The sequence below is a fragment of the Hemitrygon akajei genome, unplaced genomic scaffold (genome assembly GCF_048418815.1).
Source record: "Hemitrygon akajei unplaced genomic scaffold, sHemAka1.3 Scf000126, whole genome shotgun sequence".
NCBI classification, from domain to species: domain Eukaryota; kingdom Metazoa; phylum Chordata; class Chondrichthyes; order Myliobatiformes; family Dasyatidae; genus Hemitrygon; species Hemitrygon akajei.
Window position 1 is genome coordinate 967,148 of NW_027332012.1, and position 17,346 is coordinate 984,493.

The 17,346-nt window shown below is 43.2% G+C and overlaps 1 protein-coding gene across 1 annotated transcript; it reads right to left on the reverse strand.

Moving 5' to 3' along the window:
* Positions 1-15,308: 15,308 nt before the first annotated feature.
* Positions 15,309-17,020, reverse strand: LOC140723692 (uncharacterized). The gene is given in 3 exon segments (XM_073038251.1): positions 15,309-15,643; positions 15,646-16,665; positions 16,936-17,020. Coding segments are annotated over 3 exon segments (1,440 nt in total).
* Between the last annotated feature and the right edge of the window lie 326 nt (positions 17,021-17,346).

A 17,346-nucleotide genomic window follows, 5' to 3' on the forward strand; every position in this document is an offset into this window, starting at 1 on the left:
GTTCGAGTCGATCCCGTGAGTTAGATGAGAGACAGGAGTTTAGCTCTGCTTGTCATTAAATATGAAAAATCAGAGTGTTGAACTGACAGGATCAATATCTCTGACGGATATTTCTACAATGATCATCAAGATAGAAGCTTGTCAAATGATCATAAACAGATTCACATGGTAAACACACAGAAATACCAAACATGAATTGCTCTGCTCACTCACCAGGAACTCCAATGACGGCGATGAACACGTACAATATTTTCTCCACACTACTGTACCTATCCCACATTGCAGGCATTTTCTCTGTCCAGTGACCTGTACCCACTGTGCTACAGGCGATCTCTCGGAATGAAATGTTAAGGCAACACATACCTGGGGTTTTTAATACCATTTAGCGACTCTTCAGGGACACATTTTAACAGATTTAAAAATAACTGTTCTAAATTTATTTACAAAACAATTACGCCAGGCAGGTGCAATCCCCGTGGTGACAGATTGCGGTTAAATAATTAACTCGTGCAATATTTGGACTGTTTGTGTGAACTAGTTTGTCCGAACAAAGGTGACTGAACCTTCGGTGGTTTCTTATCAATTCAATGTGCTTCCACTGTAAATATGTACTTCAATGAAGCCAATTGAGACACACCGAATATTGAAGTAAATTATGTCATTGTAGCTTGTAAAATTGTATTGAATCACCTACTGTTACCATTCTCCTCGAGAGTATAAACACTTGGTTTAGTTTGTGTTTGGGGGACTCTAACGAGGGGGTCGCCAAGAAAAGATCTGTTTGTGATGGTGAATAAACACTTTCATATCCACAGAACCCTCCGCATCTTCAGTGACTTAGTCACAGTCAGAACATTTCGGTCCTCGTCCAGGACCCACCCTTAACCCTAATACATGGCCATAAAGTCTAGTAGGGGGTTGAGTCTGTTTCAATCATATCTCCACGTATGTGTTGAAGAACACGGCGGAGCGCTGGAGAGGCGGATAAGAAAGTGCAGTTCTGTGTAGCGTGTTTCTGTGTCTCAGTGTGGATCAACCCATTGTTTCTGCCTGACCCTGCCTGACTATACACGTATCCATAGACCTCGAGTTCAATTTATCCCCTCGGTTCAGTCCCTTCCCATCTGTCCCCGCAAACTGCACATGCTCTCGAACTGTCATTTCAAACACTTCACAAAATGGCTGCCTGAACCATAAAAATCAAGAGCAGAGTTCAACATTCAAATTGCATTCATGATTAATCTGTGTACAAATGAAACAACATTGAGATTCGTCAGAGCTCCAAATCAGCAGACACACTTGCACATTGGATCATCTCAGAGCAAAATCATTTCAAATAGTTCACAAAACTGCTGACCCCACCTTGGAAAATAGCAAGAGCAAACTTCAACACTCAAAAATGCATTTATTGTTAAACTATCTCTAAAGAAAACAAGCCTGATAGTCGTCAGGGCATTTCAGAACCCTGAAATACATACACACCCCCAATGTAGGCTCCAAAACCACCGATTCCCCAAAATCTGTATGCACCCTGAAATCCACTGATATTCCCAAATCTCTGCACACACTCAAATTTGCACCGACACACAAATATGTGGCGGCCGAAATCCGTGTGCATATAAGCTCACGTGTGCCCTCAATCCGCATGCACCCCTAATATTATCTGGCAAGCACCCGTTCCTGTGCACATTCCCAAATCCATCTGCACCCCCCATATTCTCCAAAGCACTCCTAACTGTATGAATATTCTCAAATCCGTCTTCACCCGCGAATCCGTTGTGCACCCGAACCCGCTGATTCTCCCACATGCACATTAGATTATCCCAGCGCAGGAATCATTTCAAATAGTTCACAAGATGGCCGCTTCCATTTTTAAAAAGAAACAGGTATAGCAGTCAAAGTTCATATCGCACTTATCTTTAAAAGAAACAACCTTGAGATTCGACACATCTCCAAATCCAACAGCTCCTCAAAGTCAGTGTTCACCCCCGAATCCGCCAACACACCCAACTCAGCAGATATCTGCAAATCCGTGTACACCCATGAATCTCTGCTCATCGGCAAACCCTCATTCAACTCTCAAATCAGTATGCACCCCCAAAACAAGTGACACCCCAAAATCCCTGTGTACTCTCACATTCGCTGACAAACTCCGAAATATTCTCACATCCCCAAGTCCCAGCGCACCCCCAATCCATGGTACACCTAAACATGAGTCTGTCCCAAAACAGGAAGCATTTCAAACACTTCACAAAATAGCTTAAAAGTAGCAAGAACAAAGTTCAAAGACCAAACACGCGTCCACATGCTTGTTCACTCGCATATTCGTGACGGCCCCTTAAAACTGTATCCACCGAATCAGTGTGCACCCCGATTCCATGTGCAACCTAAACCCGCCGACACCCCGACATACACATCAGAATATACGAGAGGAAGCACCATTTCAAACACGTTCGCGTTAATAATTTAGCAAGAACCAAATTCAATGTTCAAGCTGCATTTATTGTCAAAATCATCTATAAATGAAACAACTTTTTGATTCACCACACCGCCACATCCTGAGAACCTTGAAATACGCGCGCACCCCAAATCCATGACCACATCCAAGTCTACCAAATCCCAAAATCCGTGTGGAACCCCAAATCCGCTGACATTTCCAAATCTGCGCACCTCCGCAAACCCATCTACATGTCACTAGATGCCCCTAAATCCACTGACGCCCCCATATTCGCTGACACATCCACAAATACCTCTGCACTCACATATTCGCTAAAACACCCCTAAATCAGCGCAATCTTCTAATCAGTCTGCACCCCCAATTCGGTGGTCACCCGAACATGCCAACACCCTAAAATTTAACGACATACACAGATCTGTTCACATTCCATCCCCACGACACCCCCACATGCACATTAGATTATCCCAGAGCAAGGCTCATTTCAAACAATTCACAGAATAGATGTTTAAATTAAATAGAAAAATCAGTTCAAAATTATTAAATTATTTATAAATGAAACATCCTTGAGAATCATCACACCCCCAAATCGACGGACTCCCCAAATCAGCGTGCACCCCCAAATCCGTGTGCACCCTGAAACGCGCATGCAACACCCAAATCAGTGTCACTCCCAAATTCATCAAAATCTGTGTGCACACTAAATGCACGACACATCCTGAATTATGCGCACATCCACGAATGAGTGTGCCCCATTTGCAGGTGCACCCCAAACCCGACGACATCCCCACAAGCACATTAGATTTTCCCGGAGCAAGAATAATTTCAAACAATTTGCAAAATAGCTGCCTTCATCTTAGGAATTTCAAAGTTTCAAATGCGTTCCTTATTAAAATATCTCTGTATGTCTGCCTGTCTATGTGTTTATATGAATCCGCATGTGTGTGTGTCCGTCTCTTTGTGTGTGTGTGAGTGTTTGTGACGGAGACCAGCGAGCAGACAGCTCTCAGTCTTTGTCGAGATGGTGTGACTACTGAGAACAAATGGTGAGTGTGGAGGAAACCCTTCAGGACACCAGAGGGATGTGTGGACACTGGCTCAGGGAACTCGATAGCATTGCATTGCTTGTCAGTGATACAGAAATATCATGGGCTTAATTCTGAAGAGGGGAGAGCTCGGACAGTCTCTACACAATGCATTCGGGAGGCTGAAAAGGGAATGAGAGACTGAACCTATGAGGAGCGCTTGATGGCTCCAGGCCTGAACTCGATGAGATTAGAAAAATGAGGGAGAAATCAGATTGAAACCTGCCGAATATTGAACGCAGACCGAACAGAGTGGAGACCTGGAGAGGGAGATGTGAAAGTGTGTGTGTGTGTGTGTGTGTGTGTGTGTGTGTGTGTGTGTGTGTGTGTGTGTGTGTGTGTGTGTGTGTGTGTGTGTGTGTGTGTGTGTGTGTGTGTGTGTGTGTGTGTGTGTGTGTGTACCCACCTGTGTGCGCGTGTGGGTGTCTGTATCTGTTTGCTCGTCAACAACTTTACAATCCCTGGCTTTGATCGCTACACTCTGACCATGGATATCCAGTATCAATTCACTTCTGTCCCCAGCAGGAAAGCCTTAAAGCACATCGCTTTCTTGCTGACAACAAACCCAAACAATTCCCCTTCATCGACACTTCATTTGGAGTTAGAGGGAACTATAACAAAGAAACAAACACTTTTTGCCCATTTACTCCGTACAGAATTGTTATTCTGCCAAGTCCCATAACCGCAGCTGGACCATGGCCCTCTATACCCCTCCCGTCCATGTACCGATCCAAACTTCTCTGCAATGAATTCCATAACTTCCACTGACAGTTCTTCCCCCACCCTCACCACCCTCTGAGTGAAGGAAATCCCACTCAAGTTCCTCTTAAATATTTCACCTTTCACCCTTAAACTGCGACCTCCAGTTCCCATCTCACCCAAACTCAGAGGAAAAATCCTGCCTGCATTTACCCTGTCAACAACACTCATCATTTTGTACAAATCTGCAAAATCCCCCTTCATTTTCCAACACTAAATGCAATAAAGTCCTCAGCTTTTCCTAAAGCTCGAGTCCTCAAGTCCCAGCAAACGGATTATAAATTTCTCTGCACTCTTTAAATGTTGTTGATAATTTTCCTTCAGGCAGGTAACAAAAATTACACACAATACGCCAGATTAGGCCTCATCAACATCTTCAACATAACATCCCATCTCTTGTACTCAATACTTTGATTGATAAAGTCCAATGTGCCAAAAGCTCTCATTTCGACGCTATCTACCTGTGACGCCACTTTCAAGTAATTATGAATCTGTGTTCCCAGATCTCTCTGGTCCACCGACTCCTCAGAACCCGACTGCTCACCGTGTCTTCATGCACCCCAAATCAGTGCACACCCCGAATCCAATCCTTTGAATATGAAATAAGGTTTAATGAGTTTCCAGCAGTAAATCTGACCTGCTGCGAGAATGACCTGCTTTAAGGCTCTTCAAAACCGAAAGGCAATCTGATCAAATTAGAAATTTACATGGACAAATTTCCTCCACCCAATGTAAGCGCGAAATGATGGCAAGCGATTCTGTTGTAAATCCTGATAAATGGTTGGTAGGTCGTTTCTTTAGTGTTACCAATAATTCACACATAACACAGCAACACCAACATTCCCAGTTAAATTATACTTTGATCCTTCTGTACAAAGATTAAACTATCTCAATAAATTTCCTTAATATATACTGAACCAACAAATTCTCAGGCATAACAGAATTGTAAATAAAGGCATTGAAAGAAACAAGGTGGGGTTACCGAGAACGCGACTGTGGGACACTTTTCATAACCCAACGAACACATATTTCAAGCGTGATACCAGGCACCCAAAACTAAAAACGCTCTTCTTGTGAAGTTCCCAACAGTCCTCCAGCATACCTTTAACAGGATGATCATTTCTTCCCCCTTAATTACCCCTGAAGTTAATCCAGTATGTTAACATTAAATTCAAACTCCAACCTATATGAAAGCGTTTCCAACATATATGAAGAAAGCACTTTTTCAGTTTTTTTTATAAAATCCTACAGAATAACCATCCAGTGCAGGAGCTTTACCAGATTGCATTGAAAAAATAGCTTTCTGAATTTCACTTTTAGCAATAGGAGCATCAAGAGTTTGTTGATCGTCAACTGAAATTTGAGGAAAATCAATCTTTTTGTAAAAAGGCATTCATTTTGGAAGAATCAACTGGAAACTGAGATTTATAAAGTTTCATATAAAAGTCTAGAAATTTTTTAATTAATATCTAAACTACCATCTCCCTTACGAATTTTTTAAATTTGTATTTTAGCTCTAGCTGATTTTAATTGAGATGCTAATAGTTTATTACTTTTATCTCCAAACACATAAAATTGACTTTTCAATTTAAGCATGTTACTTTGAACAGGATAAGTTAATAACAAATTATATTGTGATTGGAGTTCAACTCTGTTTAAATAAATCAATGTTAGGAGAGACTGCAGAAATATTACCCAACTCTTTAATGTGTTTGGAATCTTATCTAACTCTGTTTTTGTCTGTTTCTTACGCTTAGCTGAATAGGAAATTATCTGACCGCGCAAATATGCTTTAAATGTGTCCCATATAATCAATTTCGATACATCTCCCGTATTGATAAAAATGAAAAAAAAAAAACACTTTTATCTGAGTCTCAGTAAATTCGACAAAGTCCAGACTTTGTAATAAATTTTCTGAAAAACATCAGGGCAGGTTTGCAATAGCGACATCATTCAATTCAAAACTAAACTTAAAGGTGCATGATCCAAAAGAACTATAGCATCATATTCACATTTCCGGACTTTGGACAAAAATCGGGGATCAACTATAAAGTAATCGATTCTCGAATATTTTTTGTGAACGTGTGAAAAAAAAGAATAATCTCTATCATTAGGATATAAATGTCTCCAAATTTCAACTAGGCCAAAATCAATTAGAAAAGAGTTAACAAGTGATATGGAACAACTCGGAAGCTCCTGATTGGTTGAACATTTCTCAATCAAACGGTATAAGCACAGTTAAAATCACCACCCTTTAACGACATATATTCATTTAAATCCTGCAATAAAGCAAATACATTTTTTTAAAAAGGAAGGATCATCTACATTAGGTCCATATAGGTTAACCAGAACAACTTTTCTGTTGCAAATTGTTCCTTTAACAATTAAACATCTACCATTAATATCGGACACAATATCTTCTTGGATATATATTACATTTAATAAAAATAGATATTATCTTTGTTTTATTATGACAAGTAGCGTGAAATTGAAGGCCCTTCTACATTTTAAAAAATCTATTTTGATCACCAGTTTTGATATGCGTTTCTGGAACAAAAATTATATCGGGTTGGAATCGATTAATTATTTTAATAGTCTTCTTTCGCTTAATAAGATGATTCCAACCACGTACATTTCAACTTATAACATTTATCTCTTTAATTGCCATAAAAAGTATTTTACTTTACATATAATTGAACGCATACCAGCGCAGGCTAATCAAAACTGGCGGTGATAAGTACAACCATAGATAAAATATGCATGCTCCAGAACTCCGTAATGGGAAAAAATACCAAAAAGAAAACTAAAGATAATCTTACAATTGATCCTTTAAATCAAGAGTAACCCCAATTCTCGCAACACCCCAAAAAGCCCGAAATCCGGCAAAAAAAGCCGAAATTCATCCCCATAGAGTACAAAAGAGAGAGACACCGCGAACTGTCCATTTTAAGTGGTTTTAGAAAGCTTTCCTTAATTCCTCCCCCAAGTTACAAAGAAAACAACATACGGACCTAAAATAGAAAAGCCCTGCAAAGGAAAAAAAATGCTAAATATAAAAAAGCCAAACACTACAAAGAAACACACCACCATACCAAGTCATGTTAACCGGTTCTTCTGCCCACTTACAGCCCTTGCTTCTAACCGATATATATGCAATTTGAATATCAATTTGCGTTGATGCTTTCCATTGTTTTACAGAGTATTATTGTGCTGGAACAATGGACACTGGTGAGGCTGGGTAGTCATTAAAACATGGAGCAGATTCCCAGCTGAAATTGCTAATACAAGAGGGCACAATTTTACGGTGATCAGAAGAAAATATAGGGATCTCAGAGATGCTTTTTTTTCATAGACCAGTGGGTACGTGGAAAGATCTGCCAGAGGTAGTCACAGTTAGGACATTTAAGAAACTCAGAGATTGGATTATAACGAAAAACGAATAGAGTTCTCTACAGGACGGAAGCATTAGATTACTCACGAAGTAGATTGGAAGGTAAGCAGAACATCATGGGCCAAAGGGCCTGCACTGTGCAGTTTTTCTCTACAACATCTGGCTCCCCATATCCAGCATAAAAGTTCAGAGAAAAAATTGTTTATACTTAATCCTTAAAAACAATCTGGGAAAAACAGAAACAATCTCCAAAGACGCAAAAACAATAAAATTAAACAAAGAGAAAAATGCGTATGTATTCTCCAGTGAAGAAAAATCAGCACCATTTTCCATTTAACTGACACGCCCAATGAAAAACTGTGTTAAAAAAAACTAATTACCTATCGACTAAGCACTCCCAAAACAAGTAATCAAACAATCTGTCCGTTGTGTTAATTCGCTCAGTCGACCAAACAGATTTCGGAAAAGTTATTCATCACTTACATCAAAAAGTTCACATCTTCTTTAAATGGTCGATCGAACAAAGGACATCTTAAGCAAATCAGAAATATTCAGAGCTTATCTTCTTTCCGAAATTACAACTATTCAGAAGTCCTAAAACCACTCAGAGCTCGGCTACAACCGGAATAGAGTTAACATAGTCCAATGCCTCTTTGGGGTCCAGAAAAACACGTGGAGTCGAATCTTTGGGAAATAAATTGAATCAGGCTGGATATTGAAGTGATGGGAATAATCCCTTATCATAGGCTATCTTCATGGTTGGAACGAATTTAGACCGCAGGTCCATAACTTCCCGTGGATAATTTTCATAAAAACGAATCTCAGAACCTTTAAATTTAAAAACTCTGCGTTTCCTTACATATTTTATGATTTGGTCTTTAAAATGAAGAAAGGAAACCAAAACTGACCTTGGTTTATCCGGGTTCCGAGATTTCACAGTGAAAATTCTATGCGCTCTTTCAATGTCGGGAGATTGAGGTAAAATATCCGGAAACAGATATTGAAACAAGTTAGCAAAATAGTCTAATAAATCTCCATTCTTAGATCCTTCCTTCAATCCAACAATTCGAATATTATTCCGATGAGATCTTGCTTCCAAATCGACAATCTTATTTTGAGACTTTTCCAAATAAGCTGAAATCTCCGCGATTTGACACTTCGCCGCTTTAAGTTCAGAATTCAGGGAGATAATGTTTTCCGGCACAAATTGAAAACTCTCTCGTAACGACTTCACCTCAGAAGAGGCAGCATCAAGTTTTATCGTGTTGTTCTCTATTTTCTTGACGAGACCCATCAGCGAATGTTCCAGACGCTCAGCCCAAGCCGGTGTTTCCTCTGACTTTATTTTCCCTTTTCCATTGCTGGATTCAGGAAGCTGCTTTTCACTTCTTAAAGATTGTGACGTAGTAACAACTATCCCCCTCTAAGATCGGACAAATAAAAGCTAAAAATTCAAAGTTTAAACTGGGGAAAAAGAAGAATTAATTGCAGCCACGCAAATGCTGACAGTAGGCGGAGTCTCCCCCCCCCCCCCTCCAGTTTTTAGTTTTTGCTTTCCTCAAGGTTTCCATTCACCTGTTCCTACTAATCTCCCTCTTTGAACATATCCCTGCAAGCGAGGTATGTTCTGCACGCTCCTATTTACTTCCTTCCTCAGCTCCATTCACCCTTCCAGGTGAGGCAACACTCCACCTGCGAGTCTGTCGGGTTGGTGTACTGTATCTCCTGGTCACGGTCGGCGAATCCTGGAATGAACACGAGAAAGTCTGCAGATGCTGGAAATCCAAAGCAACTCCCTCAAAACGCTGGAGGAACTCAGCAGCTCAGTCAGAATCTATGGAAAAGAATAAAGAGACCGCGGTTCGAGCCGAGTCCCTTCGTCAGCACTGAGAAGGACGGGGGAAATACCGGAATTAAAAGGTGGGGGGTATGATCGGACGGGAAAGAGATTAGCTAGAAGGTAATAGATGAAGCCAGGTGGGTGGGAAAGGTCAAAGGCTGGAGAAGAAAAATCTGATAGGAGCAGAGAGTGAACATAGAACATCGAAAACTACAGCATATTACAGGCCCTTGGGCCCACAATGTTGTGCCAGCCATGTATCCTACTCCAGAAACTGCCCAGAATGTGCCTAACGTACTGCCCTCTATTTTTAAACTCTATGTGCCAACACAGTATAAGTCTCTTAATAGACGCCATTGTATTTGCCTCTACAACCTTCACTGGCAATGAATTCCACACTCCCTTCTGTGTGAAAATCTTACCTCTGGCATCTCCCTTGTACCTACTTCCAAACACCTTGAAACTATGCCCGAGGACTCTTGAATTTAATCCCACAGTTGATGAAGGCCAACACACCACACGCCTTCTTAACAACACGGTCAATCTGCAGAGCAGCTTTGGGGTCTGATGGACACGGACCCTAAAATCTCGCTCATCCTGGACACTGCCAAGAGTCTTACCATTAATATTATATTCTGTCTTCAATTTTGACCATTCAAAATGAACATTTTAACACTTATTTGGGTTGAACTCCATCTACCACTTTTCAGCTCTGGTCTGCACTCTATTGACGTCGCGCTGTTACTTCACACAACCCTGTACTCCATCAACAACACCCTCAACTTGGAATCATCAGCAAACTTACTAACCCACCTTTCTACTTCTTCATCCAGGTTATTGATAAAGATCTCAAGGTGTCGGGGTCACAGAAGAGATCACTGTGGAACACCACTTGTTAGGGTCCCCCATGCAGAAAATGAAACATCTACAACTACCCATTGCCATCTGTGGGCAATTTTGGATCTACAAAGCAAGGTGTCCCTGGATCCCATTGCCTCATTACATTCTGAATCAGCCTCGCTTGGGGAACCTTATCAAATGCCTTATTGAAATCTATGTACACTGCATCCACTATTCTACCTCCAACAATCTGTTTTGCTACATTCTCAAAAGAATTCGATTGAGTTTGTAAGGCATAAACTACCCTTGAGAAAGCCATTCTGACTATCTCTGATCAGATTATGTCTCTCAAAATGCTCATGAATTCTGCCTCTCAGGATCTTCACCAACAACTTGCCTACCACTGAAGTAAGACTCATTGGTCCATGATTTCCTCCTGGGTTATCTCTACTCCCTTTTTTGAACAGTGCGACAACATTTGCAAAATTCCAATCATCTGGTACTTCTCCCGTGCTGGTTCATAATGCAAAGATCATTGCCAGAAGCTCTGCAATTTCCTCACTTGTTCCCCACAGTATCCTGGGGTATATCTCGCCCAGTCCCAGCGACTTATCTAACTCAATATCTTTCCAATGCTCCAGCACATTGTCTTTCTTAATGTCTGTATGCTCAAGTGTTTCAATCCGCTGTAGGTCTTCCCTACAATTTCCAGGTCACCTTGTAACTCTCCAGAACTCTATTGTAGTTTATTGAAGCTTTCATAAACGTTTCTGTTCTTCTGAACTAGATTTGCCACAACCTTTGTACACCATGGTTCTTTTACCCTACCATGCTTTCCCTGCCTCAATGGAACTTACCTGTGTTGAACGCCATGCTATTGTTCCCTGAACATTTGCGACATCTCTGCCGTGAATTTGCCTGAAAATACCTGTCCACAATCTATGCTCCTGACATTCTGCCTGAAAGCACTCTACCCAATTAAATGTTTACACGAATCGTGTGCTCCTGCCCTCTCCAGCGCTATGGTAAAGCAGATAAGAGCTGTGATCACTTCCTCCAAAGAGCTCCCCCACCCCAGTGACCAGGTTCGTTTCCCAATACCACATCAAGTACAGCCTCTTCTCTAGTTGGCTTATCAACAAGTTGTGGCAGGAACCCTTCCTGAACACGCCTGACAAACTCCACCCCATCCAAACCCCTTGCTCTAAGGAATCACCCATCACAACAGAATCATTATTGCACCCTTCCAGAATCTACCTCCCTGAAACACAGAAAACCTCCAGAACAATACGGGCCTTTCGCCCACAAAGCAGTGCCGAACACGTCCTTACCTTAGAACTGCCCAGGCTTACCCATAGAGGGCTATTTTTCTAAGCTCCACATTCCCATCCAGGAGTCTCTTAAAATACCCTGTCGTTTCCTCCTCCATCACGGCCGCCGGCAGCCCATTCCAAGCACTCACCACAATCTGTGTCTCTATATTTCTCGGCCATCCTCCTTGGCAGTTCTCCCTTTTGTTCTTATCCTGTCTTTGAGTTTATGAGTTTATGAGTCAGTCTTGGACTTTGTGAAGGAGCCCTAACTCCATCCTCATCATCCCCATTTTCTCTTCTCACTCTCCTCCCTCACACTTCACTGCATGTGTTTGTGTGTGAGATCTGCCTGTCCACTTTCCCCTAACACAGTCCTGTACAAACGACAATCCTCGCTAGCTCAAATAATCTGAAAATCGTATCCCTTCCCTCATGCACCAGCTCCTCAGCCACGTGTTAAACTGTACAATCTTCCTGTTTCTGGTATGTGGCACAGGTGGCAACCCTGAGATCACCAGCCTGGATGAGCTTCCCTTGAACTTCCTTAAGAATGCTGAACACTCGACCAGAGATGTCCCGGACACTGGCACACAGGGGGCAACATACCATCCCGAAATCTCGTTCTCACCCACAGAATCCAGTCTGTTTCCTTAACTAATGAATCGTCTATCACACAGCCCGACTCTTCCCCCCTCTTCCCTTCTGAGTTAAAGAGTGAGGGACCCAACGGCTGTGACTTTCCTCTGCTGGGTCCCTCCCCACCCCGCCTGTAACAATATCCAGAATGATACCACAGTTGTTGAGGGGATGACCACAGGGGTACTCTGAGTGGCTGTTTAACTCCTTTCCTTTCCCTGGCTGTCACCCAATTGCCTGTGTCCTGCACTGTGGGTGCAACTACCTCTCTATACATCCCATCTATCACCCCTGAAGCCTCCAGAGTGATCTGGTGTTCATCCGGTTCCAGCCTCTTTAATGCAGATTGTTAGAAGTTGTAGCCGGATCCACTTCTTGAAGGTGTAATGATCAGGGACACTGGAGGTGTCCCTGCCTCCCTACATCCCTCAAGAGGGGTTTTCCACTACACCACCTATAATCTCTACTGTTCTCCCTGAGGAAAATTTACCTTCGGCTTAATTATACCTTCTCTGACTGAAGGCCATCATCACTGACAGCTAAATCCTCAAAATCTCCACTCCGACTCTATTCACTCTGACACTGACCGCTCCACTTGCTCCTAGCCAACTTTAAGTTCTTCTTTTTGATTAAATACAAATGCTGATTGGCCACAGCTCAAAGCTCCAACAAAAAACTGCAGCAAGCTGCTGCCTTTAAAACAGATGGTAGTTGACTTCAGGAGAGCACGGAGTGACCACTCTCCGCTGAACATCGACGGCTCCTCCGTTCAGATCGTTAAGAGTACCAAATTTCCTGGTGTTCGCCTGGTGGATAATCTCACTTGGTCCCTCAACACCAGCTCCATAGCAAAGAAAGCCCAGCAGCGTCTCTACTTTCTGCAAAGGCTGAGAAAAGTCTATCTCCCACCACCCATCCTCACCACATTTTACAGAGGATATATCGAGAGCATCCTGAGCACATCCTGAGTCGGAACCATCACTGCTTGGTTCGGGAGTTGCACCGTCTCGGATCGTAAGACTCTGCAGCAGATTGTGAGGCCAGCTGAGATCATCGGAGTCTCTCTTCCCGTCATTACAGACATTTACACCACACACTGCAGCCGCAAAGCTAACAGCATTGTGAAGGATCCCACGCACCCCTCATACAAACCCTTCTACCTCCTGCCATCTGGCAAAAGGTACCGAAACTTTCGGGCTCTCACATCCAGACTGTGCAACAGTTTCTTCCCCAAGTCATCAGACTCCTGAATACCCAGAGTCTAGACTGACATTTACATAATTATTATTATCTTGAAATTTGTCCTCTACTGTGCCTATTGTCTTGTTTTTCAATTAATTATTTTAAATTAATTATTGTGCAGCCTTGCACTGTTTTGTGCACTTTATGCAGTCCTGTGTAGGTCTGTAGTCTAGTGTAGTTTTTGTGTTGTTTTGCGTAGTCCAGTTTAGCCTTGAGTTGGCTCACATAGTCTAGTGTAGTTTCGTGTTGTTTCATCTAGCACCATGGTCCCGGAGGAACATTGATTCTTTTTTACTGTGTACTGTACCAGCAGTTTCTGGTCAAAATGACAATAAAAAGCGACTTGACTTGACTTTAATCCTCGACCACTGACCGCAGGCCAAAGTCAGCAATGTTTCCACAAGGGACAATCTTGCCTGACAAATCTGTTGGCATTCTTTGAAGAAGTAACAAGCAGGATAGGCAAAGGAGAATTGTTTCCACAACTGAAACTCTCCGTGGAATTCATTGAAAAAGCAACCCGAAGGACAGATAAATAAAAATCGGTTTATGTTGTACGCTTGGATTTTCAGAAGGCCTTTGACAAGGTGCTGCACGTGAGGCTGCTTAACAAGCTGTGTGCCCATGGTATTACAGGGGAGACTCCAGCACGGATTGAACCGTGGCTGATTGGTAGGAGGCAAAGTGTGGGGATAATGGGAGCCATTTCAGTTTGGTGTCACTCAGGGTCTGTGCTTGGACTGGTGCTTTTTACATTATATTCCAATAATTTGGAAGATGGAATTGTTGGCTTTGTTACAAGCTTTGGATAGGGCATGAAGACATGAGGAGGGGCAGGTAGTTTTATGTAGGGAGGCTTAGACAGATTGGAGAATGGGTTAAGAAATAGCAGATGGAATACAGTGCTGGGAAGTGTGTGTTCATGCACTTTGACAGAAGAAGTTGACTTTTTCTTCTAAATGGACAGAAAATACCAAACAACTGAGGTGCAAAGGGACACGGGGAGTCCATGTTCAGGATTCCCTAACAGCTAATTTGCAGGTTAAATCTGTGGTTCTGGAAGGCAAATGCAACGTTAACATTCATTTCCAGAGATCTACAATATATAAGCAAGGATGTAATTTGTACAGTTGGTAATCACTGGTGAGGCCTCACTTGGAGTACAGGTTTGGGCCGCTTATCTTAGAAAGGATGTGCTGAAACTGGAGAAGGTTCACTGTAGGTTCACAAAACATATTCCAGGATTGAATGGATTGTCCTATGAAGGCGTTGAATCGGCCTGAGCTTGTATCAGCAGAGGAATTAGGGATGAACTCATTGAAACTTATCAAACTGTGGAAGGGCTTGATAGAGTGGATGTGGAAAGGATGCTTCCAGTGGTGGAAGAGTCTACGACCAGGGAACAGAGCATCAGAATAGAGGGGTGTCCTTTGAGAACGGAGATGACAGAGAACGGACACAGAGTACTGAATCTGCAGAATTCTTTGCCACAGGCAGCCGTGGAGGCCAAATCACTGGGTCCATTTCAGGCAGAGATAGATAGGTTATTGATTAGTGAGGGCATCAAAGGGTATGGGGAGGAGGCAGGGGAGTGGGGATGACTGGAAGAATTGGATTAGCTCATGATGGAATGGCGGAGCAGATACGATGGGCTGAATGGCCTACTTCTGCTCCTATATCTTATGGTCTTATGTTCTAACGGTCTGTCCCCGGTGTGACCTGTCTGATGTAGCTTCCAGTCAAATGACTAAGTGAATCCCTTCCCACAGTCGAAGGTGGTAAATGATTTCTCCTCAGTGTGAACTAACTGGTGTCTCTGTAGTTTGGATGACCGAGTGAATCCCTTCCTACATTCAGAGCAGGTGAATGGCCTCTCTCCAGTGTGAACCAGCCGGTGTCTCTGTAGGGTGGATGAGTGAGTGAATCCTTTCCCACATACAGAGCAAGTGAACGGCCTCTCCCCACTGTGGATTCGCTGGTGTGACAGAAGGTTGGATGACTGAGTGAATCCCTTCCCACATTCAGAGCAGGTGAACGGCCTCTCCCCAGTGTGAACACGCAGATGCATTTTTAAGTCTGATGACCCAGCGAACAGTCTGAGCAGATAAATGGTTTCTCCCCAGTGTGAAAGCACTGATGTGTGTTCAGTTCAGATGACCGAGTGAATGGCTTTCCACAGTCTGAGCAGGTGAATGGCCTCACCCCAGTGTGAACTCGCTGATGTATTTTCATGTCAGATGACCGAGTGAATCCCTTCCCACATTCAGAGCAGCTGAACGGTTTCTCCCCAGTGTGAACTTGCTGATGTACCTTCAGTTGAGCTAAACGAGTGAATTGCTTCCCACAGACTGAGCAAGTGAACGGTTTCTCCCCAGTGTGAACCAGCTGGTGTCTCTGCAGTTTGGATGAATATGTGAATCCCTTCCCACATTCAGAGCAGGTGAACGGACTCTCCCCAGTGTGAACTTGCTGATATGCCTTCAGTTGGTTTGACTGATTGAATCCCGTTCCACATTCAGAACAAGTGAACAGTTTCTGCCCAGTGTGAACTTGATGATGTTTCTTTAGCTGAAACGACCAAATGAATCTCTTCCCACATTCAGAGCAGCTGAACGGTTTCTCCCCAGTGTGAACTCGCTGATGTACGGTCAGTTGAGTTAAACGAATGAATTCCTTCCCACAGTCTGAGCAAGTGAACGGTTTCTCCCCAGTGTGAATTCGCTGATGTTCCTTCAGTTGAGATGACCGAGTGAATCCCTTCTCACAAAGTGAGCAGGTGAACGGTTTCTCCCCAGTGTGAACCAGCTGGTGTCTCTGTAGTTTGGATGAATATGTGAATCCTTTCCCACATTCAGAGCAGGTGAATGGACTCGCCCCAGTGTGAACTTGCTGATGTGCCTTCAGTTGGTTTGACCGATTTAACTCCTTTCCACATTCAGAACACGGCAACTGTTTCTCCCCAATGTGAATTCGCTGATGTTTCTTTAGTTGAGATGATCGAATAAATTCCATCCCACAGTCAGAACACATGAATGGTTTCTCCCCAGTGTGAACCAGCTGGTGTCTCAGTAGGTTAAAGGACCGAGTGAACTCCTTCCCAAAGTCTGAGCAGGTGAACGGCCTCTCCCCAGTGTGAACCCGCCGATGGGTACCTTCAGTTGAGATGGCGAAGTGAACTCGTTCCCACAGTCTGAGCAGGTGAACGGTATCTTCTCAGTGTGAACTCGCCGATGTACCTTCAGTTGAGATGACGAAATAAACTCCTTCCCACAGTCTGAGCAGGTGAACGGCCTCTCCCCAGTGTGAACTGGTGACGTTCATTCAGTTGAGATGACGAAGTGAACTCCTTCCCACAGTCTGAGCAGGTGAACGGCCTCTCCCCAGTGTGAACTGGTGACGTTCATTCAGTTGAGATAACGAAGTGAACTCGTTCCCACAGTCTGAGCAGGTGAACGGCATCTTCTCAGTGCGAACTGGTGACGTTCATTCAGTTGAGATGACTACATGATTCTGTTTTGCCATTCAGAGGTGGGGAAAGGCCATGGCACCGTGTGAACCTGCTGGTGTCTCTGTAGTGTGGTTGATTGTGTCAGTGCCTTCCCACACTCTGAGAAACGTCTCCTCACTGGTGAATTTTTGGATATATCTTTCGCATCGATGACAGAATGAATTGCTTCCTGCAGTCAGAACAGGTGGAGCATCTCACTCTGGTGTGAACTTGCTGATGTATCTTCAGGCTGGATGACTGAGTAGTTCCCCTCCCTCACACAGAGCAGGTGAACGGC